This window comes from Sceloporus undulatus, chromosome 2, assembly GCF_019175285.1.
Source record: "Sceloporus undulatus isolate JIND9_A2432 ecotype Alabama chromosome 2, SceUnd_v1.1, whole genome shotgun sequence".
In the NCBI taxonomy this organism is placed as follows: Eukaryota; Metazoa; Chordata; class Lepidosauria; order Squamata; family Phrynosomatidae; genus Sceloporus; species Sceloporus undulatus.
In genome coordinates this window covers 260,227,977-260,243,888 of record NC_056523.1, presented here as the reverse complement: position 1 = coordinate 260,243,888, position 15,912 = coordinate 260,227,977, and the positions used below count along the sequence as shown (strand labels likewise).

The following is a 15,912-nucleotide window of genomic DNA, read 5'->3' as shown; positions in this document are numbered from 1 at the left end:
TATGTGAGCACATATGTATACAGGTTATTCTCACTAAGACGATATATAAGCCTCTGAAATATTTTGTATGGATTTTCCAAAGGATTATAGGGTTACAGAAGATTGTGTTATACATCAGTGTGAAATGAAATCACCTTTAGCTAAAGAGAAATTACAAAGAAAAGGTGTAAGGCTGATGTACTGGCTTTCTGAGTTTTGAATAATCTAAGAAAAGAATTGTTAAAAGTGTTCTATATCATAACTGTCATATATTTTGCTAGGCCATGTAATGTGGAACACAGGGATCACAGCCTTCATCAAAGGAGTTTCTTTAGGAAATGTCTGGAGTGGTAAGGTATATAATGGTAACTATGGTCTGGTACAGACTACCAGAAAACGGTGGTCTGGGGCCAATTTTAGGGCTCGGGAGTGCAGAGCATCCGCACGCTTCTGAGCCCTACCGCGCACTGCTGGCGCCATCATGGTGCAGCCTCGTCCACATGGGGGCCGCCATGGTGACACAGCACTACGTCACAGCACTATGCGTGTGTCATCGGTGCGTGTGAGGTCACCAATGGTGCAACAATGGCACCTGGCACATGGACTAAAAAGAACCCACTTTTAGTGGGTTCTTTTAATCCTGATGGAGGCCATGCCATTTGCGTGGTGTGGCCTCCTTGCAGCATAACAATGTACGGCTACAGGCCACCATTTTGGGGCGGTCTGTCGAGCCTCTGTGTTTCAGCAAACACAGCGTAGGATCTTAAGACACCTTAAAAGCTATCGAATTTAGTATGGCATAAATGTCTTAAGTCCAGTTGATCAAGTACATACAATTTAAAGGAAAATACCCAAGGTATCTGATGAAGGCAGCTATGCTTCATGAAAGCTTATGGTACAGTAAAGGTAATTGTCTTTATAGGGTCCGAAGTGCTTTTCTTGTTGATTTTTTCTGGAAAACATATTTCTGTATGCTTTGTATTGAGTGTAGAGGCTACCCCAGATATTACCTTGTTGTAAATTTGCTCCTCAGGGTTTTGTTCTGTCTTATCCTTGCTTGAGTATTGCTGTATGTGGTAAAAGCTAATTACCAGTTTGAAATTCTGTCATTTCATTGGCTTATTAAAAGATGCATGCACAATTATGTGGAAGTCAATTGAATACACTAGTCCTGCTGCTGGATCTTGAAATCTACTCTGTATCCCACATTTGGAAGTAGCAGTGCTGCATTTATTTATAAACTGTTCTCAGTTTGTTCCTGTTTACCTGTCAAATTGTTAAACAGTTTTGAAAATATTTAAGTACTCCGATATAATCACTAATATAAATATGGAATACAGGAGGGGATATCTCCAGATGGCCTTTTGGTTATTTCAAACACTTGTTAATTTTTAAAAAAATGTATGTGTTATCTAATAGAATCAGTTATCGGACTGCCTACAGGCATGGAGAAAAAACTATGTACAGACGAAAATCTCAGTGTTGCCCTGGATTTTATGAAAGTCGGGAAATGTGCATCCGTAAGTACATTTATTTTCACTGTGATCACATTAGATGCTAAATATGATAAAATCCCAAATCCACAAAATTGATACCTTTATTGGCCAACCAAAAAGCACAAAGTAAATTATACAAGCTTTTGAAGTCTCACTGGCTTCTTCATCAGGCAAAGATGTTAAAAATAATACAGGGGTATAAGAGTATCAATGGCCATAAGCAGACGGGTCAAAAGTGCTGGCTTCAGGCCACACTGGGGTGTGGCATTAAGGCAACGCATGCCCTGACCGTGGCTGGAAAAGCCAGCTGTAAAAGGAGCAGGGAAAGTCCGCTCTTTGTTAAAGTCCCATTTGGGACTGCGGTGGCAGCCCGGATAGGGACCAGTCCTGTGTGGTCGCTGTTGTCCTGCACTGATCAGAGTGGGAGCGCCCTCTGGCTGCTCCTTTTGTCCCATCTGCATGACCCCAATGTTAGGTCACAGACCTACATCTTGCCTCAGATATTATTTCTGTTGTTAGTTAAGATAGTCTGGAGGGATCTCAGTGCAGGCAGAGGCCACTCCCCTTCTTGACCATATGGTTGACCAATAAATGTATTGCTCTTTTGTGGATTTGGGATTTTCTTTTCTTTTGCTGCATGGTCAATACAGCAACCCCTGAATATGTTTCCTGGATCTGAAGTTACATTAGATGCTAGCTTGCTTTCAGGATTTCGTTTTTTTGCATGTAAGTGCCAAAGTCTGTTGCTGTGGGGAAAGGAAGACAGTATTCACCTTTACTGGTAGTTGTTGGGAGGCAGCTGTCTCAGTCAGAACCATTTGAGTGGGCAGGGTCTCAACATTCCTGCTTGCATTGTCTAATGATATCAAGTGAAGCTGCTAGTCACCGAGTAACTACAAGCATATGAGGTGCTACTGGATGAGATATCCTCTTTTTCTGCCTCTACTATTCCTTCCCACCTCAGTCCCCAAAAAGGTTGGTGTCACCCAGTGCAGTAACTCATGGTATTATCCCATGGATGTCATCCCATATAAGAAATAAAATACTGGATTGGGGTAGCAGTGGAGGGAATGACTTGATGTAGTGTGGCAGTGTTTTAGAGGTAATACTGAAACAGGACTTAATCTTGAAGCATGTTTCTCAGTATGGGCTTCATAAGTGTGTTCCTGAGCACATGCAGAGTGATTTCCCATCACCACTGATCAGTGCTACTTAGGCTTTGGAATGGGAGCAGGCTGGCAGGCTCCTATAAAGAGGAGAGGGGGGACTCTTAGTTTTGCTTGGCTACAGCTGAGCCCCTTCTCTCATTTCCTTTTTCTTGGAAATATTAGTGCTGACAAGATGCACAGTGTTTCTGATAGACAGCTCCAGTTGACAGTTGTAAGTTCCTGTCTGGTATCTCTGGTGCCAGGATTAGAAAAAACACTGATCATTTCTTCTTGGGTCAACCAGGAAGGTCCTAGTGCATGAGATTAAAAGTGGACAGTGGCTTTCTTAGACAATGAGGAACAAAAACTGTGGTCTCTTTACTGCCAAGGAGAGGATGAAGATGAATTTCTTAGATTCCATGAACAATGGCCTAAACACAACAACTTTATTATTGTTCACAAAGCTCAGCCTCCCTAACACTCCCACCTGCTAGTCATTTTTAAAAAATGAAACAAAACTCACTTTATTTCCTTGATGTACAGGGCACTTTCATTATTAGCTTCAGCTTCTCTTTCTCTCCCACTCTCTGAGATGCACTGAGATGGTGGAACTGGTTTGCTACAGTTTTTACTATGTTAGGTAGAAACGAACCAGAAATAATAATGAGTTCCCTAGGGGAGAAAAATGCTATTGCTGTCCTTACCTATCTTCATGGCCATATATCACTGGTAGTAAGGGAGCTGCTAAGATAGGAATGAAAGAAACATAAAACAAGAAAATAGAAAACATAGGGGAAATACAGACCAGCACTTTGTGCTGTGTGCATGGGGTGAGGGCTGAGTGTCCACACACTCCAAGCCACCAACAGGGTGCCATTTTGGCGCATGCCCATTTACATGGTGCACGCCATGATGATGCACCTCTGGTGCAACACCAAAACAGCGCAGCATGGAAAGGGCATCATCATGGCACGCTGGTGTGCCTATGATGCCCTTCCAGGGAGCAAGAATAAGCTGCTTTTTGTGGCTTCTTTTTTGCTCCGAGGCGGCCGTGGCATGTGGTTGCCATGTCCCAAATCTGAGGTGAAAAGGGGTGGTGTTCCGCTGCCCATCTGTACAGCCCCATGAATAATACAATTATTTTAGTTCTACGTTTCTCCTAAAAACCCCTCCTTAATTTTGTCCTGGTACATACAAGTAGAGTACCGTATATACTCGACTAAAAGTTGACTTTAGGTATACGTTGAGGAGTCTGTGAGGGGTGTAGTTTAAAATATCCAGAGGACCAATGATTCCTTTCCCTATTGCAATTGATGGTCTCCTCTGATTCACAAAACTATGAGCTGCTCTGGTTCTTTCAAGCTGTGTTTGCACAGGCCAGGATACTAGAGGAAGCCTGTAATACCCTGCAGCTCAATGGAACACCCATGCAGAAAGCTGCTATGACACTGAAACGGAGAGCTCTGGATATTTCTGGAAGATGTGGAGTAATACACACACACACACACACACACACACACACACACACACACAATATTTTAAGGATGCTGTACCTTGATTCTGGTGTAGAACATAACAAACAATTCGAAAGCACATATTCACAGTAGAAGAGTAAAAGGAAAGGAAGTACCATGTGCTGTATGATGGTCCAAAAACTTCATTATCTTAAAAAGCCCAATGAGTTTTGGCCTTGTCTCCAATTGACAAATATATATGTGTGTGTGTGAGAGAGAGAGAGAGGGAGGGAGGGAGGGAGGTGTATTTGAGATAATAGCTGCTATATGATTTTTTAAAAATTATGATTTTAGAGGTGGTTTATGTGTCGTCCCAATACCACAATTATAGTACAGTGGTCCCTTGGCTTATGTGGGGGATCCGTTCCGTAAAACGCGTAAGCTTGAGTCCCATTCGATTGAATGGGACTCGTGCTTGTGGTGCGGGAGAGTGTGCGCACCATTCACTTTCCCATTGTGTGGCTTCTGCGTAAGCAGGAAGCTGCATTGGGGTGCCCGCCTATAGCATGGGCACACTGTAAATGTACTTTTATTTATTTTATAATAGCCCTTGAAGAAGGCCAATTGGCAACAAGACTAAAATGTGTTGGGCTTTTTAAGATAATAAATTTTTTGAACCATCACATAGCATGTGGACTTTGTTTCATTTTACCCTTCTCTGGTGCAGAGCATGCCAGATGTCATCTGGACTGTTTGCACCAGAACCGGGGTTTGGACTGTGTGTTATCCAAACAGGATGACACCAAAATAAGGGGAAGCAGGCCTTTTGGCCTGTACAGATAATGCCAGAGTCAAAAGATGAATTTCCCCCCTGTCCAGCCACAAGCCATCAGTACACAGAACGTTTGGGTTAGAAACTATAACATCCAGTTGAAGCTACTGCCTGACTGCTACTGCTTTTTATTCCTCTTACTCATCACTCAGGGTTTACAGAAGGAACAGTCCACATTTACTCCACGCATATGTGGTTCCTTTCACATTAATACTCACTCTCTAATACGTTAATATTCACATTAATACTCAATCTCATTTTATATTAATGTTCACTCTACATTAACACTCTATCCACACATATGTGACTCCTTTTATATCAATACTGTCTAGAAAAGGGGTGGGAATTGTGCAGCTCCCCAGATATTGTTTGACTGCAGCATAGGCCCTGGTGAAGAATGCTGGGAGTCACCATCCAACAACATCCGGAGAGCTGCACTATCTCCTTCCCTGCTCTACAAAATAGTGCCCTATAACAAGGAAGAAGAACTTAAACAGTATTTCACAGATCATAAAATAATAATAATAATAATAATAATAATAATAATATGGTTTATTTATAATCCGCTTTTCCAAAATTTGATCAAAGCGGCATACAATGGGAGTATAAAACATCTCAATAAAATCAATTAAAAACAACATTATGATACATACTGTATGACTTCAGTATCTCTCTTGGGCAAAAACTAAATAAGAGAGTCAGTTTGAGCTGCAAACACACATACACACAAAATGCAATTTAAAACTTAGCAAAGAATAATACAATGCTCCAAATTATGTATAAAGTCTCCTTGTTGTTTTTTTAAATTTGTTTCATAAAAGAAAAAAAAATATTTCCATGATGGCATGCAAGTTTTTAATTTTTTTTGCCTATCTCTTCAAAATTAGGAGTGCAGATTTACCAAATGGTTTTCAGAACATCAATGAAACATATTCAGTTACAAGGTCAACATATATAAGTAAAAATCCAGTTTCAAAACAACATTGCATTCCACCATTCAAGTGCTTTAATTTGAACAGAAAATTAAATGCAAACTTATGTTTATAGTACCTGTGATAAACAGAAGTGTATGAATATATCAAGATTCAGATTGTACTCCTTTGTTCAAATGTCACCAAATGACATGAAACAGTACCAACAAAAAGAAAGATGGCTCTCCACACAGTGAAACTTAAAAGTACTAGCGCCTGCAGATGAAGTTGAACTGGAAATAAATTAAATTTTCCACTTTAGCATTAAATATTTTATCCTCTTGATATGAGTTCCTGTGAACAGGAAATATCTGACATTGTATGAAACACTAAATGGAAAAAGAGCCATAGCTCAGTCATAAAGTAAATGCTTTTCATGTAGAGAGTTTCAAGTTCAATCACTTGTATCTAGTTAAATGATCAGTAGCAGCTATGGGAAGAAACTTGCACGTCAAACCTAAGAGAGTCCTCTCTAGTCTTAGTAAATGATATTGGGATAGGTGGCCCAATGGAACAGCTCAGAATAAGAAATTGTTATTTTTTTAGTTGATAGTCAAGAATTGTTATACAGCTTACCATGTCATTTTATGCCCAGCATTAATCTATCTGTTGCTTTTGAGAAAGTCATTACATTTTATTAGAATGCTGTAGAAAATTAAGTGATTCCAGACAGCCTAGCTGTCTGATGTTACACCTTGTGACATCCTTCAAAAGAAGCTATACTTTATGACTGCAAGTATCTATGCGTAAGCTACATTGAACACAGTGGGGCCTACCTCGGGGTAGGGGTCATGTGTAGGATTGCACCATGAAAGAGATTCTGTTCTTTAAACATCTTCCTACATTTGGTCTTAAAATTTCTTGGCAAATCATGACACAAACACATCCCCTTATACCTTAATAAAATTCTCCAAGTCTTTGAACCTATCCCAAATGTAAATATTCTGGCAGCTGCTACTAGTGTGTGACATATTTCTGTAGCAGCTGTGCTCCTTTTTTAATGTTTGTAACACTTGAAGACCAGAACAGCTTCTTATTATCATGACTTATTGTTATTAATATAGCCTGAATATTATTAATACATAGATTTCAGTCAATATATATTTGTGTCCTTACACCAAAACTGTAAAGGAATTCTGTTGTAAGGAGCGAGAAAAGAAGAACTGGGGGACCAGTAGGAAGTGGAACTAAGGAAAGCAGATTTTATCTTTGACCATACTATAGTTTGACCAAGTATGCTTCAGTTTTTAAAATTTTGAATTGAAGATTATTTCATAGAATCAAAGAATTATAGATTTGGAAGGACTTGCAAGACCCACCTAGTCAAACCCCCTGATATGCAGGAATACACAATTAAAACACCCCCAGAAGATGACTGTTCAACCTACAAAGATCACCAAAAAGGGGAGTCCACCATGTTCAAGTCAATTTTATTCCACTGTTGAACAACTTGTACCATCAGGAAATTCTTCCTAATGTTTAGGTGGAAGCTTTTTACTTATAATTTGAATCCACTGGTTTGTGTCCTGGTCTTGGAGAAGCAGAAAATAAACTTGCTCCATCTTACACATGACATAACTTCAAATATTTAAAGAAAGGGACACCAGGGATTGCAGTAAGCATTGGGACATTGTATTAATCTCCAGTCTAAGCAATATGAATCTCAACATTTTACAATAAAGACTTTTACCTTATATGGAATTAGAAATGCCAAATGTATAAGGTGGGTTCAGAAAAGAACAAGGAACCAGAGATCATGATGTACACATGCTTTCAATAATGGAGTGCACCAAGAATTTGAGAAAAAAATCGGCTTGTGTTTTATAGTTTACAGCAAAACTCCTGATTATATAGATAATGAAAAACTATGGCTCATTCTTAAATAAATTGGTGTGTCACAAGATTTGGTTGTCCTGCTGTGTAACCTGTACCCAGGACAAAAGGCCACTGTAAGGATTGGATACAGAGAAACAGAATGGTTTACAATTGGCAAGGGGCTCAGATAGGACGTGGCATCACTAGTGTTGATTCATCCATCTTAATTTCTCCAAGCTAAACATACACTGTTCCCTAAATTATTTCTCAAAGGACTTGGTTTCCATTTTCTATAACTCTATGATTTACAGGAACTGTCATTTAAACAATTTACAGAACCCATATTATATTGCATGGATTTAGTAGGTAGAAGGTAATTTTCTATCAATTTGATATATTTTGAAATTGGGTATTTTATGATTGATAGTAGTAGTGATTCTGAGTTCAGAACCAGGAAAGGTATAGAGAAAGTGAATGAAACTGTAGATGTAAGAAAAATCTTTTTCATGCAGTATATACTAAAACCATGGAATTTGTAATGGCATGATGTAGTGCAATGAGGGCCACAAACTTGGACAACTTTAAAAAGGGTTTAGAAAAATTCATGGAGTATAAGGCTATCTCTGACTATGGCCTGTTACAGACTGCCAAAATAAAGCTGCTTCGGGTCTCTTTGGTGGTATGCTATTTAAATGATGCATGCATCCTAAGAATCCGGAAGCTGCACCAAAGCTGCACTCCAGTGCTTAGGAATGGAGTGTGGCTTTGGCGCGACCTCCGGACTCTTAGGACCCATGCATCATTTAAATAGCATACCTCCAAAGAGACCCAAAGCAGCTTTATTTTGGCGGTCTGGAACAGGCCTAAGAGTTATGATAGCAATTTATTGCCTTTAGCACCAGAGGCTTTATTGCCTTTATATATCCTTTGCTATGGAAAATGAACAGTTCACATTGGTGCTAAACACACTGCAGAAATAATCCAGTTTGAGATCGTCTTAACTGCCCTCACTCAATGCAAGGGAATCCTTGGAATTGTAGTTTATTGTGGTACCAGAGATCTCTGGCAGAGAAGGCAAAATGTCTCACAAAACTACAGTTCCCAGAATTCCATAGCATTGAGCCAGGACACCTAAAGCAGTCTCAAACTGGATTGTTTCTGCAGTGTGTTTTTGGACCATAGTCTACTTCTCAATTTACCATAAGCATTCTGGGAAGAAAATGCTGGACTGTAATCCACCCCATATGATTCTTCTTATGATTTTTATTTTTTTATTTTTTTAACCAGGGAGTAAATGCAAAGGTGCACACTAATGACATTCATTTCTCTAAATGTGAAAATCCGGGAAGATGAGCTGAATGCACCTACACATATGCAATTCTAATCTTTAGGTGTATAGTTTTCCTATCCATATCCCCCCCTCCTTTGGATTGTTGTTATTTATTGTGCGTTTGTGTGTGCATGTGCCTCCAAGTTGCCTGCCAAATTGCAGTGACCCCATAAGGCAAAGAGTATTCAGAGGTGGTTTTCAATTGCCTTCCTCCAAAATATAGCCTACAGTACTTTGCATTCTTTGGTGGGCCCCCATTCAAGTACTTACTAGGTTTGTCCTTACTTTGCTTCCAAGATCAGATGAGATCTGGCTTTCATGTTGTTTAGGCCTAGTGACATTTATATTCAGTCTTTCCTCTAATAAGCTCAAGTAAGCATACACAACAGCTCCTCCTCCTCCTCCTCCTCCTCCTCCATTTGACCTCTCAACAGCCCTGTGAGGTAGAGCAGATCAGAGAGTTACTGGTCATCTAATGAGTTTAATTCCTCAATCTACTTTAGGAGCTGGATCTCCCAGGTCTCAGTCCAATACTTTGATCACCACAGGTGGGCTCTTCAGTGTTTTAACCTCTGAATGCATAGGTTATAGTGGTTCTCCATGACATCAAATAATGTGTTGAAAACTGAAGAAAAAAGAAAAGAACAATGAGATAATAAAGGATAAAGCAAATGGTAAAATAAGAATGTGTTACTGTTGAGTTTATTGTATAACCAAAAAAGAAAGAAGGAGAGAAAGAAACAGGAAAGATGAAAAGGCAACACTGATTTCTATATAGACTTTGAAAAGACAGTATTCTTTTCCTAACTGGATATGTATATAATACAATGTTAGGACTGTTGCTGAAATTTTGAAACTAGAGAGGACAATCTGTGGTTATTAAATATGTCGTTACTGGAAGGAAGTTATAAAGAACTTTAAATATGCTAGCACTTTCCTTGTTCTTAAGAGGAACAGAAGACATTAGGAAACAGCTGGATTGTGGAAAACATAGGCAGTTATTTTTTTCTCTAATACAGCATTTTTATTCTTACTGATTGCTTTCTTTCTCTGACAGCTCACTGTTCTGATAAATGTATCCATGGCCGCTGTATTGCTCCAAACACCTGTCAGTGTGAGCCTGGCTGGGGTGGACCCAACTGCTCCAGTGGTAAGTCTACATCTGCTGCTGTCGGTCTCATGTTGTCTATTCTGTTATCCTTCTTAGTGATGAGATATTTTTTTAATTTTTTTTCCAGGATTCACTGGTGCTTGTCTCAGAAATCAATTCTGATTTACATGGGGGTACATGAAAGTGTAGCAACTCTGCCTGTGTGATCCAGTTTCTCACTTTTCTTTCTTAAAATACAAGACATCATTTGTTTCCTGACACATGGGACCTAATTTTTAGCAGGCAAAACACACATGCAGTAAGAGAGAGAGATTAATTTGAATTATGCAATTGTGATTCATTCTTGGATACCTCTGGAAATTCCACCTTCTAAAACTGTGTGATAAAAATAACCTGAAAATAAAGGCATGAGTTAGGCATTAGACTTAAAATCAGTTTCCTCATTTGTATTAAAGAGACATGAAAGCACCCATTTTTTCAGACTTTTCTAGTAAATCAGTGTATCTAGAAGCTGCTTTCAAGTGGCTTCTGCATCACACTATGAGAAATATGTAAGTTTGTTGTCGTTCTGTGCCTCCAAGCCATTCTGACTTATGACGATCCTAAAGCTAATTTATCATAGGATTTATTACTATAAGCTTTTTGAGAGTATATTTCAGTTATCTGTTTAGAGGGTTAGATACAGATGATCTATTTTAGTTATTTTCTTCTTTGCTAAAGAGTTTTCAAAGTGATTTTTTTATCATTCATTTTATTTATTTCATTTATGTGCTGTCTTTCTCTCAGAATGGGATTCAGGCCAGTTTACAAAAAGAAAACCTAACAATAACATTTTAAAGTCAACTGAAACAGTATAAAATTATTTAAAAGACATAAAAAAGCTAAAAATAAAGCATACTAAAGTTAAAAAATTCGCATTAAAAGGCCCCTTAAACAAAAAGGAGAGTAGTGAGGGGGCCAGCTAAGCCTCTCACAGGAGCTATTTCCAAAAGGTAGGAGCAACCACTGAGAAGATTCTCTCTCATATCCTCACCAAGCAACCCTGTGATTGTGGCAGAACCAGAGAAAGTCCTCCTTTGTACGTTTTAAGACTCTGAGCTTGTAGCAGTCCACTGGAAAAGATGCAGCAGGAAGCAGCAAGCAAGGTGGCAAGCAGGCATCAGGCCTCTCTCTCTCTCTCTCTCTTTTCTGGTGTAATAGAGGGACGGTGTTCTTCCTCCTCCCATGTGCTAACTCTCCGTAGTTTTGAAATCAATAAATTTAAGTACACATAAGCCAGTATTGGTTTGCAGCCAGTAATTTAAAAGTGTAGCTGTTTTGGGCATTCCAAAATATAATGTGTAGTTAATACCAAGTGCATACCAAAACACATATGGTATTGCTACATGTAATAGCAAGCTGCTACTGCCATGCCTATATTGGAAGACTTATGATTTTTGGCTCCTTTATGCGAACGGACTGTTTGCAATGATTTGCACAACAAAATGGAATGAGATGCTTCTAATTACAGAAATGTTACAAATTTTGTCTAGGGACTTTATCACATGGGCGAAAATCAGAGTTTAAACAGACATTTTCCAGAACAGATTTTCACACACACCGTGCCTAGAAAGGACTTATCCTGGGACAAACTAGGAAAGCTCCAGGAACAAATCATTCACAAGATTTCCCCCTGAATGATTTGTTGCTAGGACATTGCTGGTTCTTCCTGGAATAAGTCCTCTCTAAGTGCGACATCATGTGAAAATATTGGGTGCAGTTCGACTGTCCCTGGAATGTGCCTATTGAAACCCCTGATTTTACCTGTGTGATAAACTCCTAACTTTCACACTGTTTGAAACTGGCTTAACAGGTATTTTAAAAATGCATTTCTCCCCACTGAGTATTATACTGAAATTACTGAGCAACACAGATAATTAAGTCTGTGTCCTTCCCACATTTATGTTTGTGGTATACTAAACAGAAATAGTTTACCCCACTGTTGCTTTACTGTCAGTGGAGTATCATTATACACATTTGTTTGAAGATGATTATATCAGGGGTTGGAATTATACAACCCTCCCAATACTGCTATACTACAACTTCCAGCAGCCCTCATCATCATAGCCATTAATGCAGAATGCTGGGGTTTGCAGTCCTACAATATCTGGAGAGCCATATGATTCCCACTGCTCATTTATATGAATCTTTATGCCTAATATTTGATAGACATAATTTCAAGAAACTGCCAGAACCTGTTGTTATTTAATTGACTCTTATGCAGTTCATTTCATCTTATCATATCACATGAGTGGGACCCAAGGTGATTTTCTTAAGATGTCACCTGGAAAGACATGAAAAGTCATCACTTAATCATGGTATGCCTCCTATAAGTGATACAACATTGTTTCAAGATTCATGATAACAATTTTGCTGAACTCATCCTTACTGTTCCTCAAGACACAGGAAATTCTAGCTATATTTTATATTTAGGGCTAAATCCAATTTTAGTCTGAACTACAAGAGAACCATTACCTCTGTGAGTGAGAATTAATCCCTGTTTACATCAGTCGCATTGGCTTTGATATGTCTGCTCTTTTTGGGACTAAAATTGGATTTAGTCCACAGAAGTTAAATGAATTGGGCACAGACCATTAACATATCCTGAGGTATGGCTATGTAGGCCTGTAAAACAGGAGTTTCATTCTTTTTAGTTTTACAAGATATTAACTGAATTCAAGTAGCCACTGATTGTATTGGGAGCCTGACATCCTTTGCCATATTCTCCACAACAATTTCCCTCTTCCTTTCAGTTGTGTTTGCGTTAAAATGTCCTTTTTCTGTTCCTGCCTTTCCTCTGTTCATTCACCTCTCACTCCTAGTGTCATCAGGTTCAACAATGCAAAGACTTGTGTGATTGTCAGTGCATAAAAGAAGTCTTGTGAAAGAGCCCTTGTTGCTTTACCTTGAACTGAAAGATCCCCTGGGATGTTAGAGATCCTCTGGAAAAAAGATTTTGCATAACAATTGCAACTGATGTGAAGTGTTCAAAAATTATTTCTTAAAAAAAATACTCCATGTGTAAATTAGGGCCAAAAAGGGCATTTTGTTCACATACTGTTGATGGAAGATTGGGGAAAGGAGGCTTGGGCTGTCTGGCAGGGATCCATGTTCCACAACCAGACAAAAGAGAAATCAAATGCTGCTTTTATTGGATTGTCCTGCTGCAAATCAAATTCTCCATAGCCTTTCCCAAAATGAAAGAACATTTTTAGCTTCCATAGTTTGAGAAATGCCATTTGTCATTGTCTGTGCTTTAAGACATGCATGATTTTCTTAACTGTGTTGACAAACAAGAGGTTTTCACTGCAATGTGGCAATAGAATTTCCAATTTAAAAAAAGGGAAAAAGAGGGGGGCAAAGAAAGAACTGGTGTTTGGGAGTATTTTCTGACCATATCATGAGCATCCTATTCAGTCCACTGTTTTGATTTTAAAAATAGTGAGGAAAGTTTATTCTGAACAGTGCAGACAGAGCAAAGCTGAATATTTTTTTTAAGCAAGATTTGTTCAGAGGAGCTTGTCATTGGCTGAGAGTGTGTGAGTCAACCAGAGGGCTTCCATGGCTGAGCAGGGATTCAAACCTTGGTCTCCCAGTGTCCTAGTCCAACACTCAAACCGCGCTGCCTCTCTGGGCATACTAGTTTCATTCAATTGACCACACTGATTTAAAATATGCAGGAACTGTTGGGGCAATTGCTTATGTCAAATTTTGTAATATATGAAAGTTCCATTATAAATAAAGAGGCTGGTATATACAGTTTTCTTAGATTTCTTCTGTGGTATTGTAAGGCATTCTCGCATGCTATAGCAGCAAAAGCTGATAGCTGCATTAGAGGCTCAACAAATCTGGAAACACTTCCACATGTGTGCCAAAATATTGCATTGGGAGCAGGGGGAGGAGGTTTCCTTAGGCTCTTGAGTTGAGATGTCTGTATCTCAAAAATGTAGGGGTTTTGTTGCAAAACACTGGAAAACAGTTGCAAACCTTTGGCACAGGTTTAGAGGTGACTCCAAATTTTGGAGTTAGTTGTAAACAAAGATGCTGCGAACATTTCAAACAGAGCAGAAGGAAGCGAGCAAAGGGTGAGAAGAGGGGCAAGGAGTCAGTAGCTTGATGTGATTAAATATCTAGTGAAAGCATGGGCTGAATTCTGAATCCAAGCACTGTGAAGAGGTAGAAGAGGAAGAGAGAAGGGCCAACATCAGTTTCCCAACTTTTTTTTTTTAAAAAAACTGCAGTGCCAGTGGAGGCTGGTAGCTCTGATGGCAGTGGAGCAATGAATTTGCTCCAGATTCCAGCCTAGACATTAAAGGACCTATTCGAGGGGTTGCCCCTTCTCCCCAGATCAGTTCATCATCTTAGGTAGTTTCTTTTAAGTTTGGACTAACCCAACATCATTGCCCTACTGTCATTGGGGCCATCACTGGATGCCAGGTTGCTCTAGGCTGCTGCAGATGTCTACTTCTTTTCCCCTCCACCACATCTTTTGACCAAAATCTCCACCCCTGATAACTTGTGGAAGAGATTTTGATTGGGAACATGTTGAAATAGGAAAGTTCTTCTGACAAACTGGCAATAGATTATCATCATTTTTAAAAGAAAAAAAGGTGGGAAATCTAATTATGAAGTTCTTTCACATTTTATAGCTTGACTCTGAATTGCTAACTCACATGCCTAAAAATATTGTACGGATCCATAGTTTTTTGTGGGGGTTTCGGGCTATGTGGCCATGTTCTAGAACATGGCCACATAGACCGAAAACCCCGCAAAAAACTATGGACGCCGGCATGAAAGCCTTTGACTTCACATTGTACTAATCTGTTGGTAACTTTCTCTCTCTCTCTTAAATTACTATTGTATGTAAGTGTGAATACATGGCATGAACAATATAAAATTAAGGCAGTTATTCTCTTTAATTGGCCTTACTGTACTTATGTCTTGTTGCCACATAGAAAGCAATAAAGTTTTTAGATGTCTTTTGGACCAATAAACTCTCCACCATCCCATTTCCCCACACACAAGTAACCCATAATACCACTACTTCTCTTATTTCTACTTCTGATTATTTGCAGACTACGGTTTCCAACTTATGGTTTCATACCCACCAGTTGTTGGCAGGAAAAGTTCCAATTAACCCTCCTTTGTTCTCATGTTTTTCAGCTGTTTTTAAAATTTTCCAATTTCTTCCTCCTCCTGCCATGTTCCCTGTTTGTTCTCAGCTTACTTCCATTGACAAAAATTGTGTCCAAAGTGCAAAAGTATTCAGTTAACTTAGCAGGGAAGAGGTGTAGAATCTTCCCCATCCCAGTAGGTGCAGGCAAACATGAACTGCTGCAGCCTCTTCATGCTTGTGTGTTTCTTCCACAATAACAACTTTTGCTATCTTGACCACATTCTGATGTTGCTTGGCCACACATATCCCACTTTTTGTCTGTGAAATTTTGAAGGGTATGTGTTTCAGTTTATAATCTGGTTGTAGTTCTCTGCCTTCAAGTCATTTCTGATTTCTGATTGCACCAAGATGAACCTATAATGGGATTGACAAGATTGATTCAGAGGGGTTTGCCTTTGCCTTTCCTCGAGGCAGAGGGAGTGTGACATGCCCAAGCCTGCCCAATGCATTTCCAAGGGTGAATAGGAATTATAACTCTGGTTTTTAGAGTCATATATTTGGCCCTTGCTATCCTCAGATTTGGTACTGGTGCATTTCAGCATCCACAGACTGAAATGAAGA

The 15,912-nt window shown here is 39.2% G+C and overlaps 1 protein-coding gene across 2 annotated transcripts in view; it reads left to right on the top strand.

Annotated features, from left to right (window-relative positions):
* MEGF10 (multiple EGF like domains 10) overlaps nucleotides 1–15,912 on the top strand; it is a 164,036-nt gene that overhangs the window by 45,624 nt on the left and 102,500 nt on the right. For both annotated transcript variants that reach the window (XM_042455237.1, XM_042455236.1), the window contains exons 4-5: nucleotides 1,399–1,499; nucleotides 10,083–10,175. In XM_042455237.1, the coding sequence (XP_042311171.1) occupies nucleotides 1,399–1,499; nucleotides 10,083–10,175 (194 nt within the window). The remainder of the gene's footprint in view (nucleotides 1–1,398; nucleotides 1,500–10,082; nucleotides 10,176–15,912) is intronic.